General features: G+C 49.7%; 1 protein-coding gene across 1 annotated transcript in view; it reads right to left on the bottom strand.

Moving 5' to 3' along the window:
• Positions 1-4,326: 4,326 nt before the first annotated feature.
• Positions 4,327-22,237, bottom strand: part of LOC126543302 (protein-L-histidine N-pros-methyltransferase) — a 209,970-nt gene continuing 192,059 nt past the window's right edge. Inside the window, exon 3 of the mRNA XM_072286550.1 lies at positions 4,327-7,247. Within this exon, the coding sequence (XP_072142651.1) occupies positions 6,590-7,247 (658 nt within the window). The 3' untranslated portion in view covers positions 4,327-6,589. The remainder of the gene's footprint in view (positions 7,248-22,237) is intronic.

The raw sequence follows: 22,237 nt of genomic DNA, 5'->3' as shown, positions 1-22,237 counted from the left end.
AGATTCATTAGGAGTTTATTAGTAATACCGTCGGGTCCGGCTGCCGATCTACTAGAGAGACCATGGAGGGCGGCCCGCACCTCACCCTCGGTGAAATCGCGGTCCATTTCCTAGCACGGTCCTCCCATGTACTTTACGCGTTCGTCGCTATCGCCCGGCTGTTTCAGCGAGAGATTTTTGTCCGCGAGCTGTCTCATGACTACCTGCCGAGTCCTGTACTTGCTGACTTGATGTACTAGTTTTGTAATTGCCGTTCTCTTGTTTTACTTAGTGTCGCTCTCGTTCAATAGATGTTTGAGGATGTTCCAACTGCCTCCATGTTTGATTCTGCCGTCTGCCAAGTGGAAAACTTCGTCCCACTGCTGTTTCACGAGCGTTCTAGAGTGCTCCTCGATCTGTCTGTTTAGCAACGCTACCTTTTCCCTGAGCTTTCGGTTCAGTCTTTGCGTTTTCCCTCTTTGCAGGATGGATTGTTTGGCCTCGATCAGATGCGCGAGCCTATTGTCTATGCTCTCTATGTTTTCTTCTGTCTTAATTTCTTTAGTGGCCTCCCTGAGGTCCTCTTCGAGCTGGTTGACCCAGGTCTGGAAGGACTGTCTGCCCGCTTCTATCAGTTCCGATTCTAGTCTCTTCGCTCTAACTTTCCTAAAAAGGTCCCAGTCTGTGCAGCGAAAGGTTCTATTCTCTTGTTTCGGCATACCTATACCTATGTGTATGATATAGTGGTCGCTGCCTAGATCGGTGCACGAGTTTTCCCAACTAGCTTGTTTCAAGTTGTTGACAAAAGTGAGGTCTGGTGTAGAGTCCCTGTACGTGGACGTGCCACAGCGGGGGGGGGGGGGGGGGGGGGGGGGAAGCCGGATCGGATCGGATCGGAAAACATTTATTGGGCTCTAGAAAAGAGATCTTCGCGGCTTCAGACGGCCTCTTCCATCTTTTGATGGATTCTTCTGTCTGCAATCACAGGGTTGGTGCCCTAGTCCAAGGCTCCACTGAGTATGGGCAACCCGCGAGCTCGCTCTACTAGGCGCTTTTGGCCGTTCAAGCTTACGCTGGAAAGCATACTCTCCCATTGTTCCGCACTCGGGTTTTTAATTTTATAGATAGTTGAGGACTCAATATTTTGACAGGCCCATGATATGTGGTATAGATCTGGTTTCTCTCTGCACCATGGGCACTTAGCCTCATACTGTGTAGGGAAAATTTTATTGAGAAGGTTTAGATTCGGGAAAGTACCCGTCTGCAGTTGTCGCCATGCAACAGCATCCTCTCTGCTTAGATCCTTATCTGGGGGTGGGTACTTCAGTCTGACCCCTTTATAATAATTTAGGATATCTGAGTAGCCCATGGGTGCTGACTCGGGTTCCTCAAGGCTGGATGTGTCGGACGCCCGGTTGGTATGCCCTCGAGCTATCCTATCCGCCTCTTGGTTTCCTGTTATGCCAGTGCGCCCTGGTACCCAGATTATGGTATGCTGAACTCTGTTTCCCGGGTCGCATGAGCAGAGTATGTGGCGTGCTCTGCGCCCAGTTCTGCCGTTTGTATAATTACGGCATGCTGCTTGAGAGTCTGTTATTATTGTTAGGGACCTACCAGATCGATAGCCCTCCAGTGCTGCCAGAGCCACAGCTGCCTCTTCGGCCTCGACTACCGTGCAGTCCTGTAGTGATGCGCTGGTGATCTCCTTGAGGTCCGAATTAACCACCGACGCCACTGCTCTGCTGTTTTGTCTTCCGTCTTTGACGAACGTTGCCGCGTCCGTATACCTTGTGTTGTCCTTGTTCGCCAAGGTTCTCTGCACGTACTCCGCTCTTGCTTCTCTACGCCTTGTGCAGGTTCGGATCGGTGATCAGGCACAGTCCCAAGTCCGTGGCAAGGTCCCATAACCCCTCACCTTTCCTTGTATTCTAAGCGTATCCCCACGCGTGGTAGAGGGCACTAAAGTACCCTCCGATGATGAGCGGGGAGCTCTAGAGCTTTTCAACAAGGCACTTTTCAACAAGGCAGTCGCAAAGCTTTGCGACTGCCTTGTTGAAAAGTGCGCTAAAGCTTTGTTTCTTGTCGGTGGGGCTGCTATAAATGTTTAGGCAGAAGATACTGTGCGCCCTGCCCTTGTGCCTTTTGAGTATGACTGCTACTAGGGTATACTCGATTTTACTCAATCCGAGATGAATATCGTGTTCGATAAAGGGTAGCTTTTTGTCAACGAGGGTTGCCAATCCCCTCCCGCGGTCTTTTTCTCTACATACCGATTTGTACCCGGTTAGCTTGACTTCGTCCGCTAAAGTTTCCTGCAGCATAATTAATTGTGGTTTGACCCCCATCGATCGAATTAATTGGCGCAGCGATGCCTTTTTGTTGAGGAATCCGCGACAATTCCACTGCCACACACTAAAACTGTGGGCGGTATCCATAATTATTGGATGGGTTAATTTTGCCACTACCCGCGATCGATCTCTTCGGAGCGCCCCCTGACGTTCCGAAGAGCGATTTTACGCTTTCTGATTCTGACGGCAAGAATTCGTCGTCGTCGCATGTCGTTTCGAGTTTCTTGAATCGCTGTTCGGCCGTTAACCTCCATTTACATAGTTTATCCACTTTAAAGTTAGTCCTTTCTGTCGTCTCTCTGATTTCTTTGATTACCTCTTTCAGCTCGCTGAGGACTGAGAAAACAGTCAGTTTCGGGGCGGCGGAGTTATCTCCCTCGCTTGGTTCGTTGCTTTGACCTACTGGTCTGGCTACTGCTACGCTGGCAGGGCTCGGTTTTGCCTTCTTTTTGAGTTCTACTACCTGTTTGGTCAGCTCTTCGTTAGCTTTACGTAAAGAGTTTACCTCCCTAATCAACTGTTTTATTCTGGCATCATTGCTTTCAGTCATCGCCGGCGTGGTGGCGCCACCGACGATTCTCACCGTACCTTTGACTTTATCCGCCCTGGCGGTCCCAACTGTCGGCTTTGCACCAGGTGTTCCGTCTTCTAAGCGCACCTGCGCTCCTCCCGACTTGGAGCGGCTTCTCTCCCTCGTGGCAGATCGCGACCGGGCGTGTTCCCTTCGGCGAGCCCGTACCACATAGGGTGTTTGAAATCTCTGCTTGCACGCCTTGTCTCCGGTGGGATGGTCTCCTCCACAGAACTTGCACTTGGGCGTGCAAACGTGGTCCACTCGTGGGTTGAGGGCCCCACACCCTCTACACTGAACAGAGTCCGGCGTGGGGCACACGTCCGAGCGGTGTCCTACCCTACCACAAGTGAAGCACACATCAAATTGTTTCCTGTAGAGATAACATCTCAACAAGGTCAGCCCGTAGCGCACAAAGTTTGGCACTCAGTCCATCGAAGAGGACGAGGACTGAGCCCGACGTCTTGATGCACTTGGCGACCAAAGCGAGCGGGTTGAGCTCATGCACGATATTCCTTGTGATAGTGGACTGGGAGCCCCTGATGTCGACTCGTCTAATCACCCCTTTGCACGTGGCGTACGGGGCCGTCTCGTACGCATTGACTTCGTACTCCATTTCCACGATATTGAAGGACTTGATTCTCACGTACCTTGCCGCATGCTCTGGTTCAGGCGTGCTGACCACCACGATATTTTGTGTGAAGTTGGGGCGCACCATGTCTTCACTTGCTTGCTCTGCCGTTAGGCATGAAGCCTCGATCACTGCAGTTCCAATTGCGGTGGTACTTACTTTGCTCAAATTTAGTCCTCCTCGTGGCCTGATTATAATCTTCCGATGCTCCTCGGGCAGTTGGGGCATCCTTGAGGCCTTGACTATACGATTCTTGATCGAGCCGGTGTTGGTGGCGGGTCCCTTGCTACCGCCGGTAGCGGCATCTCCGCCGGACGCTTGCGAGGTATTTCGCGTCGCGTTGGCCGCGTTGTTGCTCTTCTTTCCAGCACGGGATCGGATCGTCGTCCGGTAGCCAATTGCCAACCGAAATCTTCCTCGTTGTTGCACTCTTGCTCATCCATACGGGAGTCCGCCATGTCCGCCTGGCACGTAGGCCGGCAAGGCCTAATGGGACCTGATCCTCGCAAGGGTTAGCTCCGAACGTAGTGGGATGAAAAGAGAAAGTCCAATAAAATTGTCAAAAATTGGTTCCCACCTCGAAATTTGGTATCAGTCGAGTCTGGGCAACTTCACGAATCTGATGATGTGCTTGAAATCGTCGTACCTCGAAAAATTGGCCAGCGGAACATCGAAAAAGATGGAGCCGATGTGAGAGACGTGTCTGCTCCGTGCTCTTCTTCTCAACGCCGAACTAAATTTTATTCACGCAAAACAGGGCTTTATGTACACAGGGGGAGGGGGAGAGAGGGTGGGGTCGTTGGGGGGGGGGGGTCGCCAAGGACCCAAAAAATTTATTAGTCGATAAAATTTGCAGCTGTACGCAAAACTGCATTTTACAAAACTTCCGTTTACCGGCACAAATTTCAAGGCACGTGAGCTCTCGACAGCCAATCAGAAAGTCAACATGGCGGAATTGGCGGCCGTGCAGCCGCCATGAGTGCCGAAAATAGAGCTTCTACTCTGATTGGCTACACAGCCCAGTGAAGCCAAGTGCTGCACACGACGTGATAGCACGTGATGGTTGGATGCTATGAGCGTCCCCATCGAAACAGGGCTGCGGGTTGCGCCATCAAGCTCTTTTTCTTATTTTACTTAATGTCTTATTAATCTCTCTTTCTTCAAATAGAAAAAGCAATTCCCAGCATCTTTTTCATGAGAAGTGCGCCCTCTGATATGTGTTTTCGGAGCTGAGACCGTAAACTTCCGCCCCAAACGGCGCGCTGGGACTCTGGTTTGGAGCAATATAAGGGCTCATTCACACCAGCGACTCGCAGAGGTAGCGCGACCGGTCACAAATGGTTCCTTTGGTCAACTGCGAAGGTAATGCAAACAAAGGAGTGAATGAACCTTTATTAATGAATTATTTATTTATAAGAGTGGCGCTCTGGCCTATGGTATATGGGCTTAAGAAATTTAGGTGTGGGCATGGCTGGAAGGGCAGGGGTAAACAAATGTAGTCAGTCAGGTTCACGTGGGCCTCTCAGCACTGGCCGGTCCAGAGGGGGGGGGGGGGAGCCATCTGGCCCACAGCGTCACGAATATTCAAATGGGGCAAATTCACGAAGCTTATCCTGTGTGTCAGTGGCCGGCGCCTCTGTTATCACGATCGGCCCCGGTGCCTGTTACAAACCGTACTTGCGCACGAATTTCTTCGCGGTTGCCGCTACACGTCTACTTTTGACACCATATAAATGCTGCAGTTATGCATTGCCGTGCCGATCGCGAGATCTCACTACAAAACAAAGAGCTAATGGGTAGTCAAATATGACTGCGTTCGTCCCAGCTTATACACTCTGCAGCAGCTCTGCCAGCCGATGGACAGCCGCGCGCTCGCGCTTAGTACTATATATGCTAGTTGCCACAATCCGCGAGTTTCATTCAGAGCTCTCATTAGTTGCGACAAAACCGCCGTTTGCAAACAGTATATACTTGGCCATTTCAGTGTCACTCAACAAAGCGAAGTGCTACGAATGAACCGCGACAACGTACGTTTCTTTATTTCTACTTTTACGCCCCGGATGTGTTCAATGAACACTTGGGATAACATAACAATGTTTGCAACACTTTTTATTCGTGTTGTAACAGTTAAGCGCCAATAAATTTTGGAAAAAGTCAGCCTGCTTTTGCGCGAGAGGCACGCGCGCGCACGCACGCACGCACGCACGCACGCACACACACACACACACACACACACACACACACACACACACACACACGCACACACGCACACACACACGCACGCACGCACACACACACACACGCGCACACACACACACACACACACACACACACACACACACAAACACACAAACACACACACACACACACACACACACACACACACACACACACACACACACACACACGCACCAGGAGCCCATGAAAACTCACCTGCAATGTATGCCAAAGCGGGATTTTTTAATAAGACGTCTGCAGTTTCAAGGGCGCCAAGAGCTGTCAGGAATAAGCGGATTCGCGGGACATTAACCCAAACTAGCTGGGTCCGAAACGCGCAAGAAAATCTAATGTCGAGATGCGTAAGCTGTACTTCAGAAATAGCTGACGCAGTGTTGTGAGTAACTGGCACTATCACAATAGGCAAGGAATGTGAATCAAAACCATAAATCATCAGAAAAAAAAAGGAAAAAGAAAAAAACAAGCACAGTCAATGAAGATGGGCTCTGTTTCAGAGAGGAGAGATGGTTGGTAGTAAATAGCAGTGAAGAGAGAAAAGTAACAGGGAAATCATCACTTTGATTCCCATCATGCCGCAAGAATGCAGTCATCGGTTGATGCTGACCCGATAACTTTCAAATTGCGCTACACTGAAGGCTTCCGCTGTGGAACTATCAGTACAAGAAAAAGAAGAAAGAAACCACTGCGGTGCACTCCCGGTGCTACATGAGCCATTCGCTTCTAAAGAACAGCTGCTGCGAGAGTAAGGCTGTAGTGCGCCATGTATTGCACGAAGATGTCCTTTTCTGACGAAGCTGTTGGTTCTAGACAGCCGAGCGGGCGTCAGGATGGCCCAGCTCCATATGCGTCGGCAGCTCTGAGCACCATGACCACGTCGTCCAGCCAGTAGTAGGCCTGTTCGAGGTCGCCTTCGCAGAGGTAGGGAAGCCGGGTCCAGGACTCCAAGGTGAAACCAGCGGGCACCATGACGTCCTTGTAAAGCGACTGGACCTGTTGCTCCAGCGTCGAGCCGCGCACGTTCAGGGTCTCGAGCGGCTCGGCGCCACGCTTGCCCGACTCGACGTACTGCGACAGCGGCAGCACGAGCGCCAGCACCAGCCTGCCCGAGGGTTTTGTGAGCCGAGCCTCGAGCGTGCGCAGCAGTGCCAGCGGCGCCTCGCAGCGGTCCAGCACGTTCAGGCAGCAGACCACGTCGTACAGTTGCTGGTCCCCGTCGTCGTCTCCATCGGCAGGCCTGAGCGACGCGGCGTCCAACACTCGGAAGCCACGCCGACCCAGCACGCGTCGCATGGAAGGCGACTTCTCGGTCACGTCTACCTGGCCAAACAGGGGCGCTATGGCTGCCGTCACGTTGCCGTCGCCCGCTCCTACGTCCAGTAGAGAGCTGAAGAACGGCAGATTCAGCGAGTCAGCGTCTAGGCGCAGAAGCCGCAGGAACTGGCTCATTGAGAAGACAAACATTGAGCCACGCCCGAGGAACCTGCGAGCAGAGCAAGGCGGTGTTCAGAACCACGTGCCAGGCAGAGAGGAAATGTTTCGATCGGCGATAAGTTTTTAGTGCATCAGGCAGAAACATCAGTGCGACTATTATCGATAACTTCCATGAAAAATGTCGGGCCGTTGTAGTCACATATGAAAAACGCCAGGAGATACCATCTCTACCCCTCGACATGAAAAAAGTACCTCTCCATTAAATGCACATATATTTTGTTTAAATTATACTGGCTCATGTCATAATGCATCTTCGCGGAGAAGCGAAGAAGCGCCACCTTTACTAAGGACGGCCATAGAGTGCCGTAGTTCAATACAGTTTTTGCTACTTATCTTAAATAATATCTTCCTATAGTAAGACTTTGCGTGCTTCGTTTGTGAACGATAGCACAAGTTCTTGCATGAATAAAGTGTCAATGCACACTTCTGTTTATTTTTTTGACCCTCCCTTCTCCCCCATTATATTATATACTTGTGCAATGATTGCAAAGTTGCCATTTCACCGTCATAGTGCGAAGTATCAAGATCATTCATGACTAATGACCGGGTGTCTAGACACTAAGAATACTATTTTTCATTTTTAATTTTAATATACCATCCGTCCGTCCGTCCATTCATACAAAATGAGGCCTACATTCCGCGTCAGAGTTGTGACCGAGCATCCAAGTTTCTCAATAATGTCGCCTAAATGACGTTAAGTGAGCGCACAAACACCCCAAATAACCTTCAAATGTATCGTCGCGTATAGCGCAGTTAGAGCCTTTCTCCCGGCAACGCTGTCGTCTGCTGCAAATATGTTAATAACAGCCTTTGTTTATGGCAACAGTCGGCTGCCTCTAGCCCAATTTCCCAGTGGGTTATAACGTTAAAACAAAATGAGGCTAGGACAAAACAAGGAAGAAAGGCATTTTTAGGCTCTGAAAATTTAATATATCCACACACATCGAGATAGGCATTTATAGGCACAAGTGTCACTAAAATGTTTCTCGACCCATAGTTCGTGCTTATGTGTTAAATAGGCACGATAACGACGTAAGGAAAAAAAAAAACAGGCATTTTGCCTAAAGTTCCGGTCTATAAGACACACCCAGAACTGGAACTTGAACATCCGCGATGTTCTTTCCGGAACGTGGCGTAGGAAAAAGCTCTAAACCAAATGCTAGAATCAATCAATCAATCAATCAATCAATCAATCAATCAATCAATCAATCAATCAATCAATCAATCAATCAATCAATCAATCAATCAATCAATCAATCAATCAATCAATCAATCAATCAATCAATTTTTATTTCAGTCTGAAAGACACTTCGTGGATACAGACAAAAAGCCATCTATCAGGCTTGACAGGGTCTGCCCCCTCGAGTAATGGCAGACAAGACGCGTTGTAAATACAGCACTTGAACAGAAATAAACCGAAGAGTGTACAGAAGTCAGGTACATTAATTGAAAGGTCCTAAATCTGTTACTAATGCCATAAATATTAGTAAAAAAAGAAAGCATAATAACAAGTCATTATGCAAAAAACGCTTGCTGACAGAAACAGGTTCACATGAGTACATGAATACCACATGAAACTGCACATCGTGTTGTGAAGGGAAAACACTGAGAAAATAGGAGCATCACAGAAAAGCAAAATAAAACAAATAGGTGTGTTATTGTGTTATATTTGGAGCTCTGAATTATTAAGCAGCACATGTATCTGACATTTTAACATCTGAGTGTCGTAGTTTGTACGCGTTCTAGACACCTTCCAGAGTTCACGCATCCTACAGTACCGACATGCTCAGTCTGGCTTCGTTCGGAAAGTTCAGCAAGAAATGAATTGTTATTTTTCAATTCCAAATTATAGCGTTTATCTAACGCTGTATGGCAGAGTTCATTTACTGGTAATATTGTTACGTAGGAAGACGCAGACGAAAAGCTATGTACAAATATATTTACAAGGAAAATACGCTGCGCTTGGCCAAGAGGCAACAGCCCGCGCTAGCTTCTAATCGTCGTCGTCGTCTGCACACTGCTGGCCTTTCGTGATCGCGCATATTGTGCCGTAGCACTACCCCCGGCTGCAAAAGCGCCGTCCCGGAGCGACTAAAGATCGGACTCGGAAGCAGTGTAGTAGGCCTTGAGCCTACTGACGTGTACGACATCACTAGATGCCACAGGAGAGGACGAGGTTGAGGCCACAGGAGCAATTTCGTAAGTCACAGGCGTCACCTGGCGCAGCACGCGGTAGGGCCCTGTGTATCGCGAAAGGAGCTTCTCTGAAAGTCCGACGTGACGAGAGGGCGACCACAGGAGCACGAGCGCACCAGGTGAAAACTGTACGTCACGATGGCGGGCGTTGTACTGACACTGCTGAGTGGTCTGTGAGGCCGTCAGTCGAGCACGGGCAAGCTGGCGTGCATGGTCAGCGAGGGCGATGGCGTCGCGCGCATACTCGCTTGTTGAGACCGCAGCAGGAGGAAGTGCCGTGTCTAGGGGCAAGGTAGGTTCGCGACCGTACAGTAGATAAAAGGGAGAAAATCCGGCGGTGTCGTGCCGGGAAGAATTGTACGCAAATGTTACGTAAGGAAGGGCAATGTCCCAGTCGTGGTGGTCCTTGGAAACGTACTTGGCCAGCATATCGGTAAGAGTACGGTTTAACCGCTCTGTCAGGCCATTGGTTTGAGGATGGTATGAAGTAGTCAGTTTGTGTTGAATGGAGCAGGAACGCACAATGTCAGCGATAACTTTCGAGAGGAAGTTTCGACCACGGTCAGTAAGCAGCTGTCGCGGGGCGCCATGAAGCAAGATAATGTCACGCAAGAGAAAGTCCGCGACGTCAGTGGCGCAGCTGGTAGGGAGAGCCCGAGTGATAGCGTATCGGGTGGCGTAATCAGTCGCGACGGCTACCCATTTGTTCCCAGAAGATGACGTGGGAAAGGGACCGAGCAGGTCTAATCCAACACGAAAGAACGGTTCCGCAGGGACGGTGATCGGCTGGAGATGACCGGCAGGTAGCACCTGAGGTGTCTTCCGACGCTGGCAGGGATCACAGGCAGCAACATAGCGTCGAACGGAGCGAGCGAGACCAGGCCAATAGAAGCGGCGGCGGACGCGGTCGTACGTGCGGGTTACCCCAAGATGTCCTGAAGTGGGTGCGTCATGCATCTCAAAGAGCACAGTCTGTCGTAGCTGTTTTGGCACGACAAGAAGAAGGTCAGAGCCGTCAGGGAGGAAGTTCCTTCGATACAGAATGCCACCCTGGAGGACATATCGGCGAACGGATGCGTCGGTAGGTGTAGAGCGCAGACGCTCGATAAGTGCTCGCAGCGATAGGTCTCGGTACTGCTCATCGGCGATGTTACCGAAGGCAGAGACAGAGAAAATGCCGTTGGCGCTACTACTGTCGGCGTCGTCAGGCTCGTCGACCGGGTAGCGAGACAGGCAGTCAGCGTCCTTGTGTAGTCGGCCAGATTTATAGGTGACAGTATACGAATATTCTTGGAGGCGTAAGGCCCAGCGACCAAGTCTTCCTGTAGGATCTTTCAGTGAGCATAACCAGCAAAGCGCGTGATGGTCTGTGACAACGGAAAAGGATCGGCCATATAAGTATGGGCGGAATTTCGCAACCGCCCAAACTAGTGCCAGACACTCACGCTCAGTGATGGAATAGTTGCGCTCCGCGGGTGAGAGGAGCCTGCTGGCGTAAGCGATAACACGGTCGTGGCCACGCTGGCGTTGTGCCAGTACTGCTCCAATTCCGTGACCGCTGGCATCAGTACGGACTTCGGTAGGCGCAGAAGGATCGAAATGGGCCAAAACGGGAGGCGTTGTGAGAATGTCGATTAGATGAGAGAATGCAGAGGCCTCGTTATCGCCCCACTGGAAAGGAGCGTCTTTTTTCAAAAGGTCGGTTAGTGGTCGTGCTATGGCGGCGAAATTTCTCACGAAACGGCGGAAGTACGAACAAAGGCCGATGAAGCTGCGCACATCCTTGACACACTTCGGAACAGGGAAGTGCGTAACAGCATGGATCTTGCCTGGGTCCGGTTGCACTCCGTTCGCGTCAACGAGATGTCCAAGGACGGTAATCTGGCGACGGCCGAATTGGCACTTCGATGCGTTGAGTTGCAGACCGGCTCGCCGAAAAACGTCCAGGACTGCTGAGAGGCGCTCGAGGTGCGTAGCGAACGTTGGGGAGAATACGATAACGTCGTCCAAGTAGCACAGGCACGTGGACCATTTGAAACCGTGAAGAAGGGAGTCCATCATGCGTTCAAAAGTGGCAGGGGCGTTACATAGACCGAACGGCATCACTTTGAATTGATAAAGACCGTCGGGTGTGACAAAAGCAGTCTTCTCGCGGTCGAGATCGTCCACGGCAATCTGCCAGTAGCCGGAGCGAAGGTCAATAGAAGAGAAATAGCGAGCACCGTGGAGGCAGTCAAGGGCGTCATCAATCCGAGGTAGGGGATACACGTCCTTTTTGGTAACCCTGTTAAGGTGCCGATAATCCACGCAAAAGCGCCATGAGCCATCCTTCTTTTTGACCAGTACTACAGGTGACGCCCATGGACTATATGATGGTTCAATAATGTTCTTGGCAAGCATTTTGCGAACTTCTGCGTGAATAACTTGACGCTCAGCTGGTGACACTCGATACGGGCGGCGATGAATAGGAGGGGCATCGCCGGTATTAATGCGATGTTTGACAGCTGTAGTTTGGGCTAAAGGACGATCGTTAAAGTCAAAAATATCGTGGTAGGAAAACAGAACGCGGTAGAGTTCACGAGCGTGCTCGGAGGGCAAGTCGGGGGCAATCATTTTCCGTAAGTCAGCGATGGTACAATTTGCCGACTGCGATGGTAGAGGAGTATCGGATGAAGTGTCGTCTACTGCAATGGATGCTACTGAGTGATCCTCGAATGAACAAAGCTGGGCCAAAGACATCCCACGTGGCAGCACTTGTGTCGTCAAGCCAAAGTTGACCACTGGCAGGCAGACGCAATTCGCCGTAATAGATAAAACTGTATGGGGTACTGTGATCCCATGTGTAAGGAGGACGTCTTGCATAGGAGCCGCGATGTAGTGACCGTCGGGGACTGGTGGGGATGACACTAGGTCAACGTAGGTCAGTGCCGAAGGTGGCAAGCGAACGAAGTCGGCGGAACTGAGGCGACTGGGGTGTGGTTCAGCAGGATCCAGAACAGGCAGGTCAAGGCGGAGAGTACTGGCGGAACAATCGATGAGAGCAGAATGTGCGGAAAGGAAGTCTAAGCCGAGGATGATGTCGTGGGGACAGTGGGCGATGACTGTGAATAGCACGATTGTTGAGCGATCGGCGAAGGAGACGCGGGCGGTACACATACCAATTACGGGGGCTGTTCCGCCATCGGCGACACGTTCAACAGGCGTCGTGGCGGGCGTGATAATTTTCTTGAGCCGGTTACGAAGGTCAGCGCTCATTACGGACAGATGCGCCCCAGTGTCTATGAGAGCAGACACAGAAACACCGTCGACTTGCACGTCAAGAAGGTTCAGATGAGTGGGCAAAGTCAGTAGAGGATTTGGCGGCGTAGGGAGCAATGCAGCGTCACCTCGAGGCGCTGCATCGTCTAGTTTTCCGGCTGGGAGCGGCGTCCGAAGGGAGTCGGCGAATAGGAGCGACGGGGCTGGGGAGAGCGAGATTGTCGTCGTTGGGGCGAAGGCGAACGAGAATAGGGGCGGTTCGTTGCAGGAGAATCAGTGGCGGCATTATCGGAGCGTGCGGCATAGGGACGAGAAGGGCCACCTGAGGGGCGAGAGTAGGCAGTATAAGTAGGCCGGCTCGGGGAACTCCAGCGACTACGACAGTGCCGAGAAATGTGCCCGATTCGATGGCAGTGGAAACAAATAGGCTTGTCGTCAGCAGTGCGCCATTCAGATGGGTTGCGGAAACGTGGTGGGTAAGAAGATGCGGGACGGGGCGAAATCGAAGAAGCCGGGCGGGTATTAGGGCGATGGGCCGAGCAGATGGTGTGAAGACCCATGTTTTCAAACTCCTGGCGGACAACTGCCTGGATCAGTGAGACCGTGACTGCAGATGTGTTGGTGGGACTGGAGTCGAAGGCAGCCGGATAGGCGGCCTCGATCTCACGCCGGACGATCCTGGTAACATCGGCAGTGTTGTTGGGACGAGGAGCGTCGGCACAGGAAGATGTCGCTGGGGTGTTGGGCAGACGGGCAAACTGCTGGTCAATACGTCGGCTTTTGGCGAGTTCCAGGCGGCGGCACTCTCTTATAACAGCATCCACCGTGGCTACGTTGTTGCAAACGAGCAAGTTGAAGGCGTCATCGGCAATGCCTTTGAGGATGTGGGAAACCTTGTCTGACTCAGTCATGTGGGTGTCAACTTTGCGGCACAGAGCCAAGACGTCCTGAATGTACGTGACATAGGGCTCTGTTGACGTCTGCACACGGCCGGAAAGCGCCTTCTGCGCGGCAAGTTGTTGACCGTAGGGGTTGCCGAACAAGTCTCGAAGCTGTGTCTTAAGTGAATCCCAACTGGTGAGCTCATCTTCGTGCGTGCGATACCAAACTCGAGGTGTGCCACCGAGGTAAAAGACTACGTTGGCGAGCATAATAGTAGGGTCCCACCGGTTATTGCGGCTGACGTGTTCATACAGGCTGATCCAGTCATCGACGTCTTCCCCATCTTGGCCCGAGAATACGCCAGGATCACGGGGAGCGGGGAGAGTGATGTAGGTCGTCGAAGTGGCAGCAGGTGTCGGAGCCGGCGGAGTCGGGTTGTCGTCGCCGGGAGCCATGAAGGAAGGCTCGACGTACCGTCCACTGCGAAGCTCCGTGACGAGGTACAGGGAACGTCCACCTCCACCAGATATGTTACGTAGGAAGACGCAGACGAAAAGCTATGTACAAATATATTTACAAGGAAAATACGCTGCGCTTGGCCAAGAGGCAACAGCCCGCGCTAGCTTCTAATCGTCGTCGTCGTCTGCACACTGCTGGCCTTTCGTGATCGCGCATATTGTGCCGTAGCAATATATTTAGACCCTTAAAGATTGGTTTCGTGAGTCGTCGTATGCAGCATTAACGATGTTGCGAAGGGCTTTCTTGTGAAGTTTCTGTAGTTTCTGTGAGTGAGTTTTTGTTCTCATGCCGCAGACTAAGTAGCGCAGTACGATAATTAAGAGAAAAACAGGCATTTGTAAGTGAACAGTTTTGTATACCAAGGCAGGATGTAGCGACGTTTGCACAAGACCCCTACAGTTTCTGTAATTTTCTGTCGACGATGATGAAAATATGACGTGAGAAGTGTTGGGGAAAGTACATCTAAAGCAATAAGGTCCCAGTTTCTCAAGTAAGGAGCGGTGATTAATTGAGTCAAATGCCTTAGAGTAATCAATGAATATGCCTAGTGTACACAGCCGATTTTCAAAAGACTGCATGATGTGTTCTTTTTGGCACAGAAAGACCATTTCGGTTGAGAAACCTATCGTGAAACCGTAGTGGCGTGGCGCGATAATACTCTGATTCATTGAAATGCTGGCCATGTGTTGATACATAAACTTTTCAATGCATTTTGAAACCACGGAAATAATTGAAATTGGCCTGTGATTAGAGAAGTCGTTGACATCATCGTCCTTGAATATCACGGTTACTCTTGATATCTGAAGTCGTTTGGGGAATGTGCCAATGGAAAACATATGGTTAATCACATGATCTAAGATGGGTGGGATTATATTGATAGCATATGTACAGGTTGGATTTGGAGGTCATCAGTATCTGTACACATACTATTCCGCAGTGACATGACCGAAGTTACAATTACCAGCACCGTAGTGAGAAACAACAATGCACTATCTATTATTGGTGTCGTGAACTACTTAAGGCAAGTGGGATCGTGCTTACTCTTGAATAATGATGTGAAAGCGTTCTTTAAAGGAATCCGTTAATCGTGTATCTGTTAGTGTCTCGCCTCTATCGGTGATTGATAAAATTGATTCCTCTTGTGGGTCGCCTTGCAGTACGGTATCTAGTCATGTCCACATTAGGTGGGGTCTTTTACACACTTTACACAAACGGATGTAAATCCGTTTTGCTTCTCCAAGCTGTTTGTTTAGGTTGTTTCGGAAATACCTAAAGAAATGTAAGCCAGTTAGGTCTCTTGTTTTCATGAAACGCTGGTAGAGGTTATCCTTTTATTTCGTACTCTTCACGTGTCCCCATGTGACCCATGGCTTATGGTCTTTCTGAGCTCGTTTGCTTAACTTACATGGAAAGCTTTGGTCGTACGGCGCGTTAAAAACCCTTATGAATTCTGTATAAGCTTCCTCGGGTTCAGTAGAATTTATGACTTGGCTCCAGTCAGCGAGACGCAAATTACAGCACAATCGTTCCAGTGTACAAGAATTTATCTGTATGTAAGTCTTGGCAAGTAGGGGTTTTGATTTGTTAGATGGCTTAGCGTACTGCGTTAGAAGATAAATGTGTAAGTGATCGCTTATATGAGAGCTGATAGTGCCAGCAGTATATTGGTAATAAAGACGTCAAGGATGGAGTTGGTTGCACTCGTGTCGGTAGGCTAATTGCGTTGATATAGTTGTTCGCATGCAAGATTCTACAAAATTCGTTATGATTTGATGATTGTTGCAAGCAATCGATGTTAATGTCATCCTCCAAGGATCACAGTGCCGGCCATATAGTTAATATAGCTTAGGAAGGTTTTCAAAAATGTAAGGAAATTGGAAACATTCGCGTTAGGTGGACGATACATTACGCTGTACACTGGAACGCCACTTTTGACGGTGAGGATTTCAAAGTCAGTAGTAATCTTCGAAAGTCCCTCCACAATAACACAGCTGATGTTACTTTTCACTAGCATCATAACTCCGCCCCCACTTTTTAGGCCGCGGTTTGAAAAGTAAGAAGTATATAATGGAATTTACAACACATGTAGCACCATGATATCATGTCCCAGTGAGCATCACAAACCCAGCTGAAAAGCAATACGTAATAATAAACACTGTATTTCTTGCTCTTTATTTCTAGCGGACTGGGTAATACTGTGAAGTAGAGAAGAATATATTTTGTTTCTCGACAACGTTATTACTTCTGAAACCGATAAAAGGCGGTTTTCCATGTCTTGTCGAACTGAAAGTTTAACACTTGCTTGGCTTACTCTATTTTATCACCGTCACTGAGCTTTTCGACATGAAGAACACGCGATGACTAAATTTTTCTCGCGAATATTTCGCCCTCTTCTGTCCAGCAGAAGTGCCGGCTCTTCTAATTTTTTCTTCTTTTTTTTTTTGGGGGGGGGGGGGGGCTACTATCTTTCTGCGCAGCATTCTCAATGCAGGGCAAACATACCCAGTGGACAATGTTGTCTGCAAGGTGCTGGTTTATGTATATAGGGTGGCAATTTTGCTGTCCGATGTCAGCGCTGGCAATGGTGGTGGTGGTAACAACCTTATTGAAGATCCGGCAAATTCGTGGCCTGGGCCTAGGCCGCCCCCGAGGAGGTCCGGAGATCCTGTCTCCTCGCCGCCTCACGGGCTTGCTCGCTGGTAATGTGCTTTTTTTTCTTGCCATTTCAAGCATAGCATTGGGTTTAGAGCGGCTATGAAACTGGACAACAGTGATCTGAAGCGAAGGCGCTAAAACGACGGAGGACAAAGAAGAAACACACACACAGGGCGCCGTGAAGAGCCCGATGCACTAGAAATATACGACGTTAGGATGGATAGTTGGGCGTGTTGGTTAAGCATGATCTGAAGCGAAGGCGCCCTGTGTGTGTGTGTGTTTCTTCTTTGTCCTCCGTCGTTTTAGCGCCTTCGCTTCAGATCATGCTTAACCAACACGCCCAACTATCCATCCTAACGTCGTAAATGGACAACAATATTCTGTCGCGAGGCGTCCCGAGTTGGTACGTGGTGGCATATCTCAATGTTCCTTTCTGGAACTGGTTCATTCATTGTATACCCAATAGCCGTAAGTATGCTCTCGAGGCTTTCGTTCAGTGTCGTAGGATACCCTTAATAATACCCTTAATAATACCCTTACTCTTACTCTTACTCTTACCCTTACTCTTAACATGCAGTCGTACCCCTGTTTTATGAAAAATTTCAACCTATGTTCACAAAACAGTTTGTACGCTAGACCTTCTTCTGAGAGCAGGCGCCGGTTAATCGTGACAAGGCACTTATTAGCAAAGGCCGTGGCCAATTACTAACAGTCCTTATGAGAGAAATAACCCTGTTTTGAAGACAGCGAGAATGCAGGACCATGCTGGACGGCTTTCGAAACGTTTAAATTCTGCCTGGTAATAATAATAATAATAATTGAGTCGAACTTACAAAGCTTTTAATTCGCGAGAACTGCGCCGCCTTCATTAATAAACCATTCGCTGTCACGCTGCGTCTTCTCAAGAACTGCTTTATCATCACATCAGCAGTTTAATACGAACCCGGCTACTCAGTCGCGTGTAGGTATTCTACTTTATTGTCAGTTGACACACAGGCGAGCTGGGAAAAGTGCTCTTACGATTCTTCAACAACACTAGCAAGAAAAACAAAAATACGCACACACCTCCCCCAAGGGTAGCTTTCAACAAAGCGTACTAAAGATAGAAGACAATCACGTGGTGTAGCTATCGTATTGAACAGCGGACATCGTATCGAGCACGTGTGTAAGACGCCGTAGCGAAGAGGCGCGGAAGTATAGCCAAGTAATCAGCCAGCAGTAATAGCGGATAGGCTAAGTGAGGAATTTTCCGTTAATCAAATAGCAAAATAGCGACACTTTCACTTATTGCCTGCTTAGATTCACTGCACTTTCGGAACATTCCATCGCAGCGCTTACTGCTCGAATAACCAAATATGCAGTTTGATGGCCCTATAGGTGAGGCTGACACAACGCAAAAGACACCACAGCCAATCGCGCATGAAATCACAAACATAACCAGTCACGGTCATGCATTGCTATTAATTGCAGTCTGCCTTACCTCGCCCTTTGTCCCACACCGCTTCCACACCCCTTGGTGCAGCAAGAACTGCTTATCGCAAGGATACCGCCATGAACCATCATAAATGCTTGCTTTCTCTATCGTTATTTTAAGCTATTCAATTCGTATGATGCATTACGTGATCGGCGTTGATGAAACCTGAAATAACCTATCGTCTTCCTGGCATGCATGACCAGAGGCAATGTGGTCTAAAATACACAGCTGGCTTGGTACCTGTGCATACCAGCAAACGTTCGTCAAAAAGAGTCACTCTGACTGCTAAGCAACGACTACCAGGTTAAATTCCAAGAACAAATGATCATCAACCACTGCGCGCAGCTTCGAAATGCAAATAAGTAAAAGGACACGGAAACAAGCAGTGCACGCGTGCATGCATACGCCTGAAATAAAAGGTCACCAAAGCACTTTCCGCCTCGCTGACACACACACGCGCGCGCGCGCGCACACACACACACACACACACACACACACACACACACACACACACACACACGCACACGCACACGCACACGCGCACGCACGCACGCACGCACGCGCGCGCACACGCACACACACACGCACGCACACACACACACACACACACACACACACACACACACACACACACACACACACACACACACACACACACACACACACACACACACACACACACACACACACACACACACACACACACACACACACACACACACACACACACACACACACACACACACACACACACACACACACACACACACACACACACACACACACACACACACACACACACACACACACATAAAGGCAGCAGAAAAGGAGTCTTTCATCTCGTCCTCTCTGGAACGCTTCCTGCGGGCGGTAGCAGAACGCAAGGGAGATGCGGAGAATTGGTTGTCACGGCAACCACCTTACGGTCACCATGGCAACGCAATCGTCCTGCAAGCATCACGCACGCGGGCTGCCTTGCGGCGCGTCCCCACACTTCAATTTGGGTCTCTGCTGGCTGCTCTGAATGTTTGCCGGCCCGCCGTCCACATTTGTTTTCGGCCCGGCGGTCGTGGTGGAGGGAGTAGGCGCATTTTCATCCCAGTTCGCCGATCACAAACACGCCGGAGACACTCGCACAGCGCAGGTGGCGCACGCTCTCTGACTCACGAACGCTCCTTGCACGGACAGTGGGCAACGAGAAATGCAAAGCGCACTCAGTTTGATGAGAATCTTCAGCAAGCGTGCTGCTGTGGTGAATGTCCCAATCGCTGCTGCGTATTGTCTGCCGGACAAGAAGCGTTCCCCGCTCGCATAGAACACCCGCTGCCAATCAACTCCTAACGGGTTTACGGCGACCAGCGAAACATGGAAACAGCTATAACCGCAGCGAATCTATAATCAGTCGGCTCTTAATAATGGACGCGCGTTCTACGCGAGACTTCGTTCTAGGTAGCATTGAACTGTTCCAAGGACAAACAAACAAACAAAATAAACAAACAAACAAACAAACAAATAAATAAATAAATAAATAAATAACACCAATCTTTCTGATTGAGCAAAAAAGAAATGAGGTCTCTTCCAATAACGTTTGCAAGTAGAGCAGCATACCCTTTTCGTCAAGACAGCCAATACTGCCCAACTCTACCCTGAGAGTAAAACTGCAAACCAGTGTTGACTCATGCATATATTGCGGATCATTTGCATGATCCGTAATTAGGGCATTCTTCCAGAAGACGCAAAAAAATGTAATAAGTGGGTCATAGGTAGTGATCAGCGCTTTCGTTACAAAGATAGATAGATAGATAGATAGATAGATAGATAGATAGATAGATAGATAGATAGATAGATAGATAGATAGATAGATAGACAGACAGACAGATAGATAGATAGATAGATAGATAGATAGATAGATAGATAGATAGATAGATAGATAGATAGATAGATAGATAGATAGATAGATAGATAACTTTACTGAGGTCCTGAAGAAATCCGCCCCTGATTTATAGGGGGAGGAACGCGGGCCGCTCCCACGTCGCTCCCACGGGCGGTGAGGCCTATAGCCTCACCGCCGCGTCATGGGCCTTTTGGACAGCCTGTAGTTGATGTAGTAGGACCGGGCTCTTGAGCATGGAATAAAATTCATCTTCAGAGAACTCTTGATGTTTTTCCTGTAAAGAGGGGCCCCTCCAGAACATGTATCTAAAATCACTGCGTTCGTTACAGTCTGGACAAAGTGCCGAAATGTCTGAGTAATGAATCTAAATGGAGAGGCTGGGGTATGTCCCCGTCTGAAGCATGCGAAGAGAGATTGCGTGTGGGCGAGACAACTTTTCGCGTGGGAGTGGGAAGGGCCTACGGCCCATTTGATAGTGTTTCGTGACCTCGTTGAAGGTAGTCAAAATGTCCCTAAAATGAAGGCTGGGGGCTGATTCCTCCGTTTGAGCCGCGCAAGTCCCGGCGCAGGCCGCACTGACGGTCCGAGCCTCGGAAGCCCCAGCGCGGAAAGTATAAGACCTCACGCCTGGGAGTGTACTAGCTCATTGAAATTCGAAAGGCCCCCGACCTTCGAGCCAAGATGAGCAGGGAGCCAAGTGATGGTGAGGTGTGTGTGAGTTCCGTGTAAGCGAGAGTTCTAAAAACTTCCTTGCAGACGGACCCAGATGCGAAGGCCCTAGCAGCGGATCTAGAGCCAGTGTAAATATCAAGTCTTTGCGGATCAAGGAGAGCGAGTGCGATGACCATCTGCTCTGCTTTGTGAGAAGAAGAGGTTCGAACCGACGCTGAGGTCAGAATCCGACCCTTAGTATCTGTGGCTACTATTGCAAAATGATCGGAAGCGCCGTACTGGGCGGCATCGACAAAGCATGCAAGCGAAGAGTGGGCGTGAGCGCGAGCTAAAAGAGAGGAGGCGCGAGCAGCCCGCCGGCCCACGTTGTATTGTGGGTGCATATTTCGTGGAAGGGAGAAGACCTTGATGCAAGATCTCATGCAGACAGAGAGATGTGTGTTTTGCACTTCGAGCGTGAGAGGGTTGTGTCCCGTGTCAATCAGGATCTTTCTCCCTGCTGATGTAATTGAAAGCCTGGCGACCTGTGCCGTTTGCTGAGCCTCGATGACTTCTTCAAGCGTACTGTGGACGCCAAGGCCCAGCAGGTTCTCTGTGCTCGTGCGCATCGGAAGACCTAGGTGTTTAATTTAGCCCTATTGTGGCGTTGCCACTTGTAATGGATGCGACATAGTTTATGTAGCTAATCAAAAAGGCATGGAACAGACGTTGCCCTCCCGAAGCCCAGCCCGACTGTTCGAGATCCTAGCGATTAATCGGATGACCCCTCCCGCCTTGGTAGTCAGACGGTCGATCGTGCGGCCGTTCTGTCCGTTGGCTTCGATGATCATGCCCAGAACACGTGTTAAGTCCACCGGTATCCGCCACCCCGCAGCCGTGCGCAGCGTAATCTCGATGTCGGCCAGTGGTTTCCAGTTTTTTTTTGGTTTCGGACCCCTTCTCGTGGGTCGGACTTCCACCGCGAGAGCTTGAGGCCCGTTTCCTTCGAGAAACGGGTCGTGAGCTTCATGCGGAATCTCTAGCGCTTTATACCCTACTACACTCGTGTTTCGCCGCCTAATTGTGCCCCTAGTTGGTATCCAGGCTACGAATGCAGCCAAAACCCGTGTCTCTTTAACAGGGTTTGCTTAACAGTCCCTGTTGGAATATTTCCTTCAAGGAAACAACGCTGCAGCGTGAGTTATGCTCACTTCCACAATAATTATGTGTTTACGCAGAGCATTATCGGTCGTTTGCATTAAAGGTACTTCGAATTCTCGGATTTTACGTGCCAAGGCCACGATTTGATTATGAGGCACGCCGTAGTGAGGTACTACGGATTAATTTTACCACCTGGGGTTCTTTAACATGCACCCAATACCCGGTACATGGGTGCTCTTGCATTTCGACCCCATCGCCCCTTTTCTTCGTTTCATTCTGGAATATTTCC

This window comes from Dermacentor andersoni, chromosome 1, assembly GCF_023375885.2.
Source record: "Dermacentor andersoni chromosome 1, qqDerAnde1_hic_scaffold, whole genome shotgun sequence".
NCBI classification, from domain to species: Eukaryota; Metazoa; Arthropoda; class Arachnida; order Ixodida; family Ixodidae; genus Dermacentor; species Dermacentor andersoni.
This window is presented reverse-complemented; position numbering and strand designations above follow the sequence as displayed.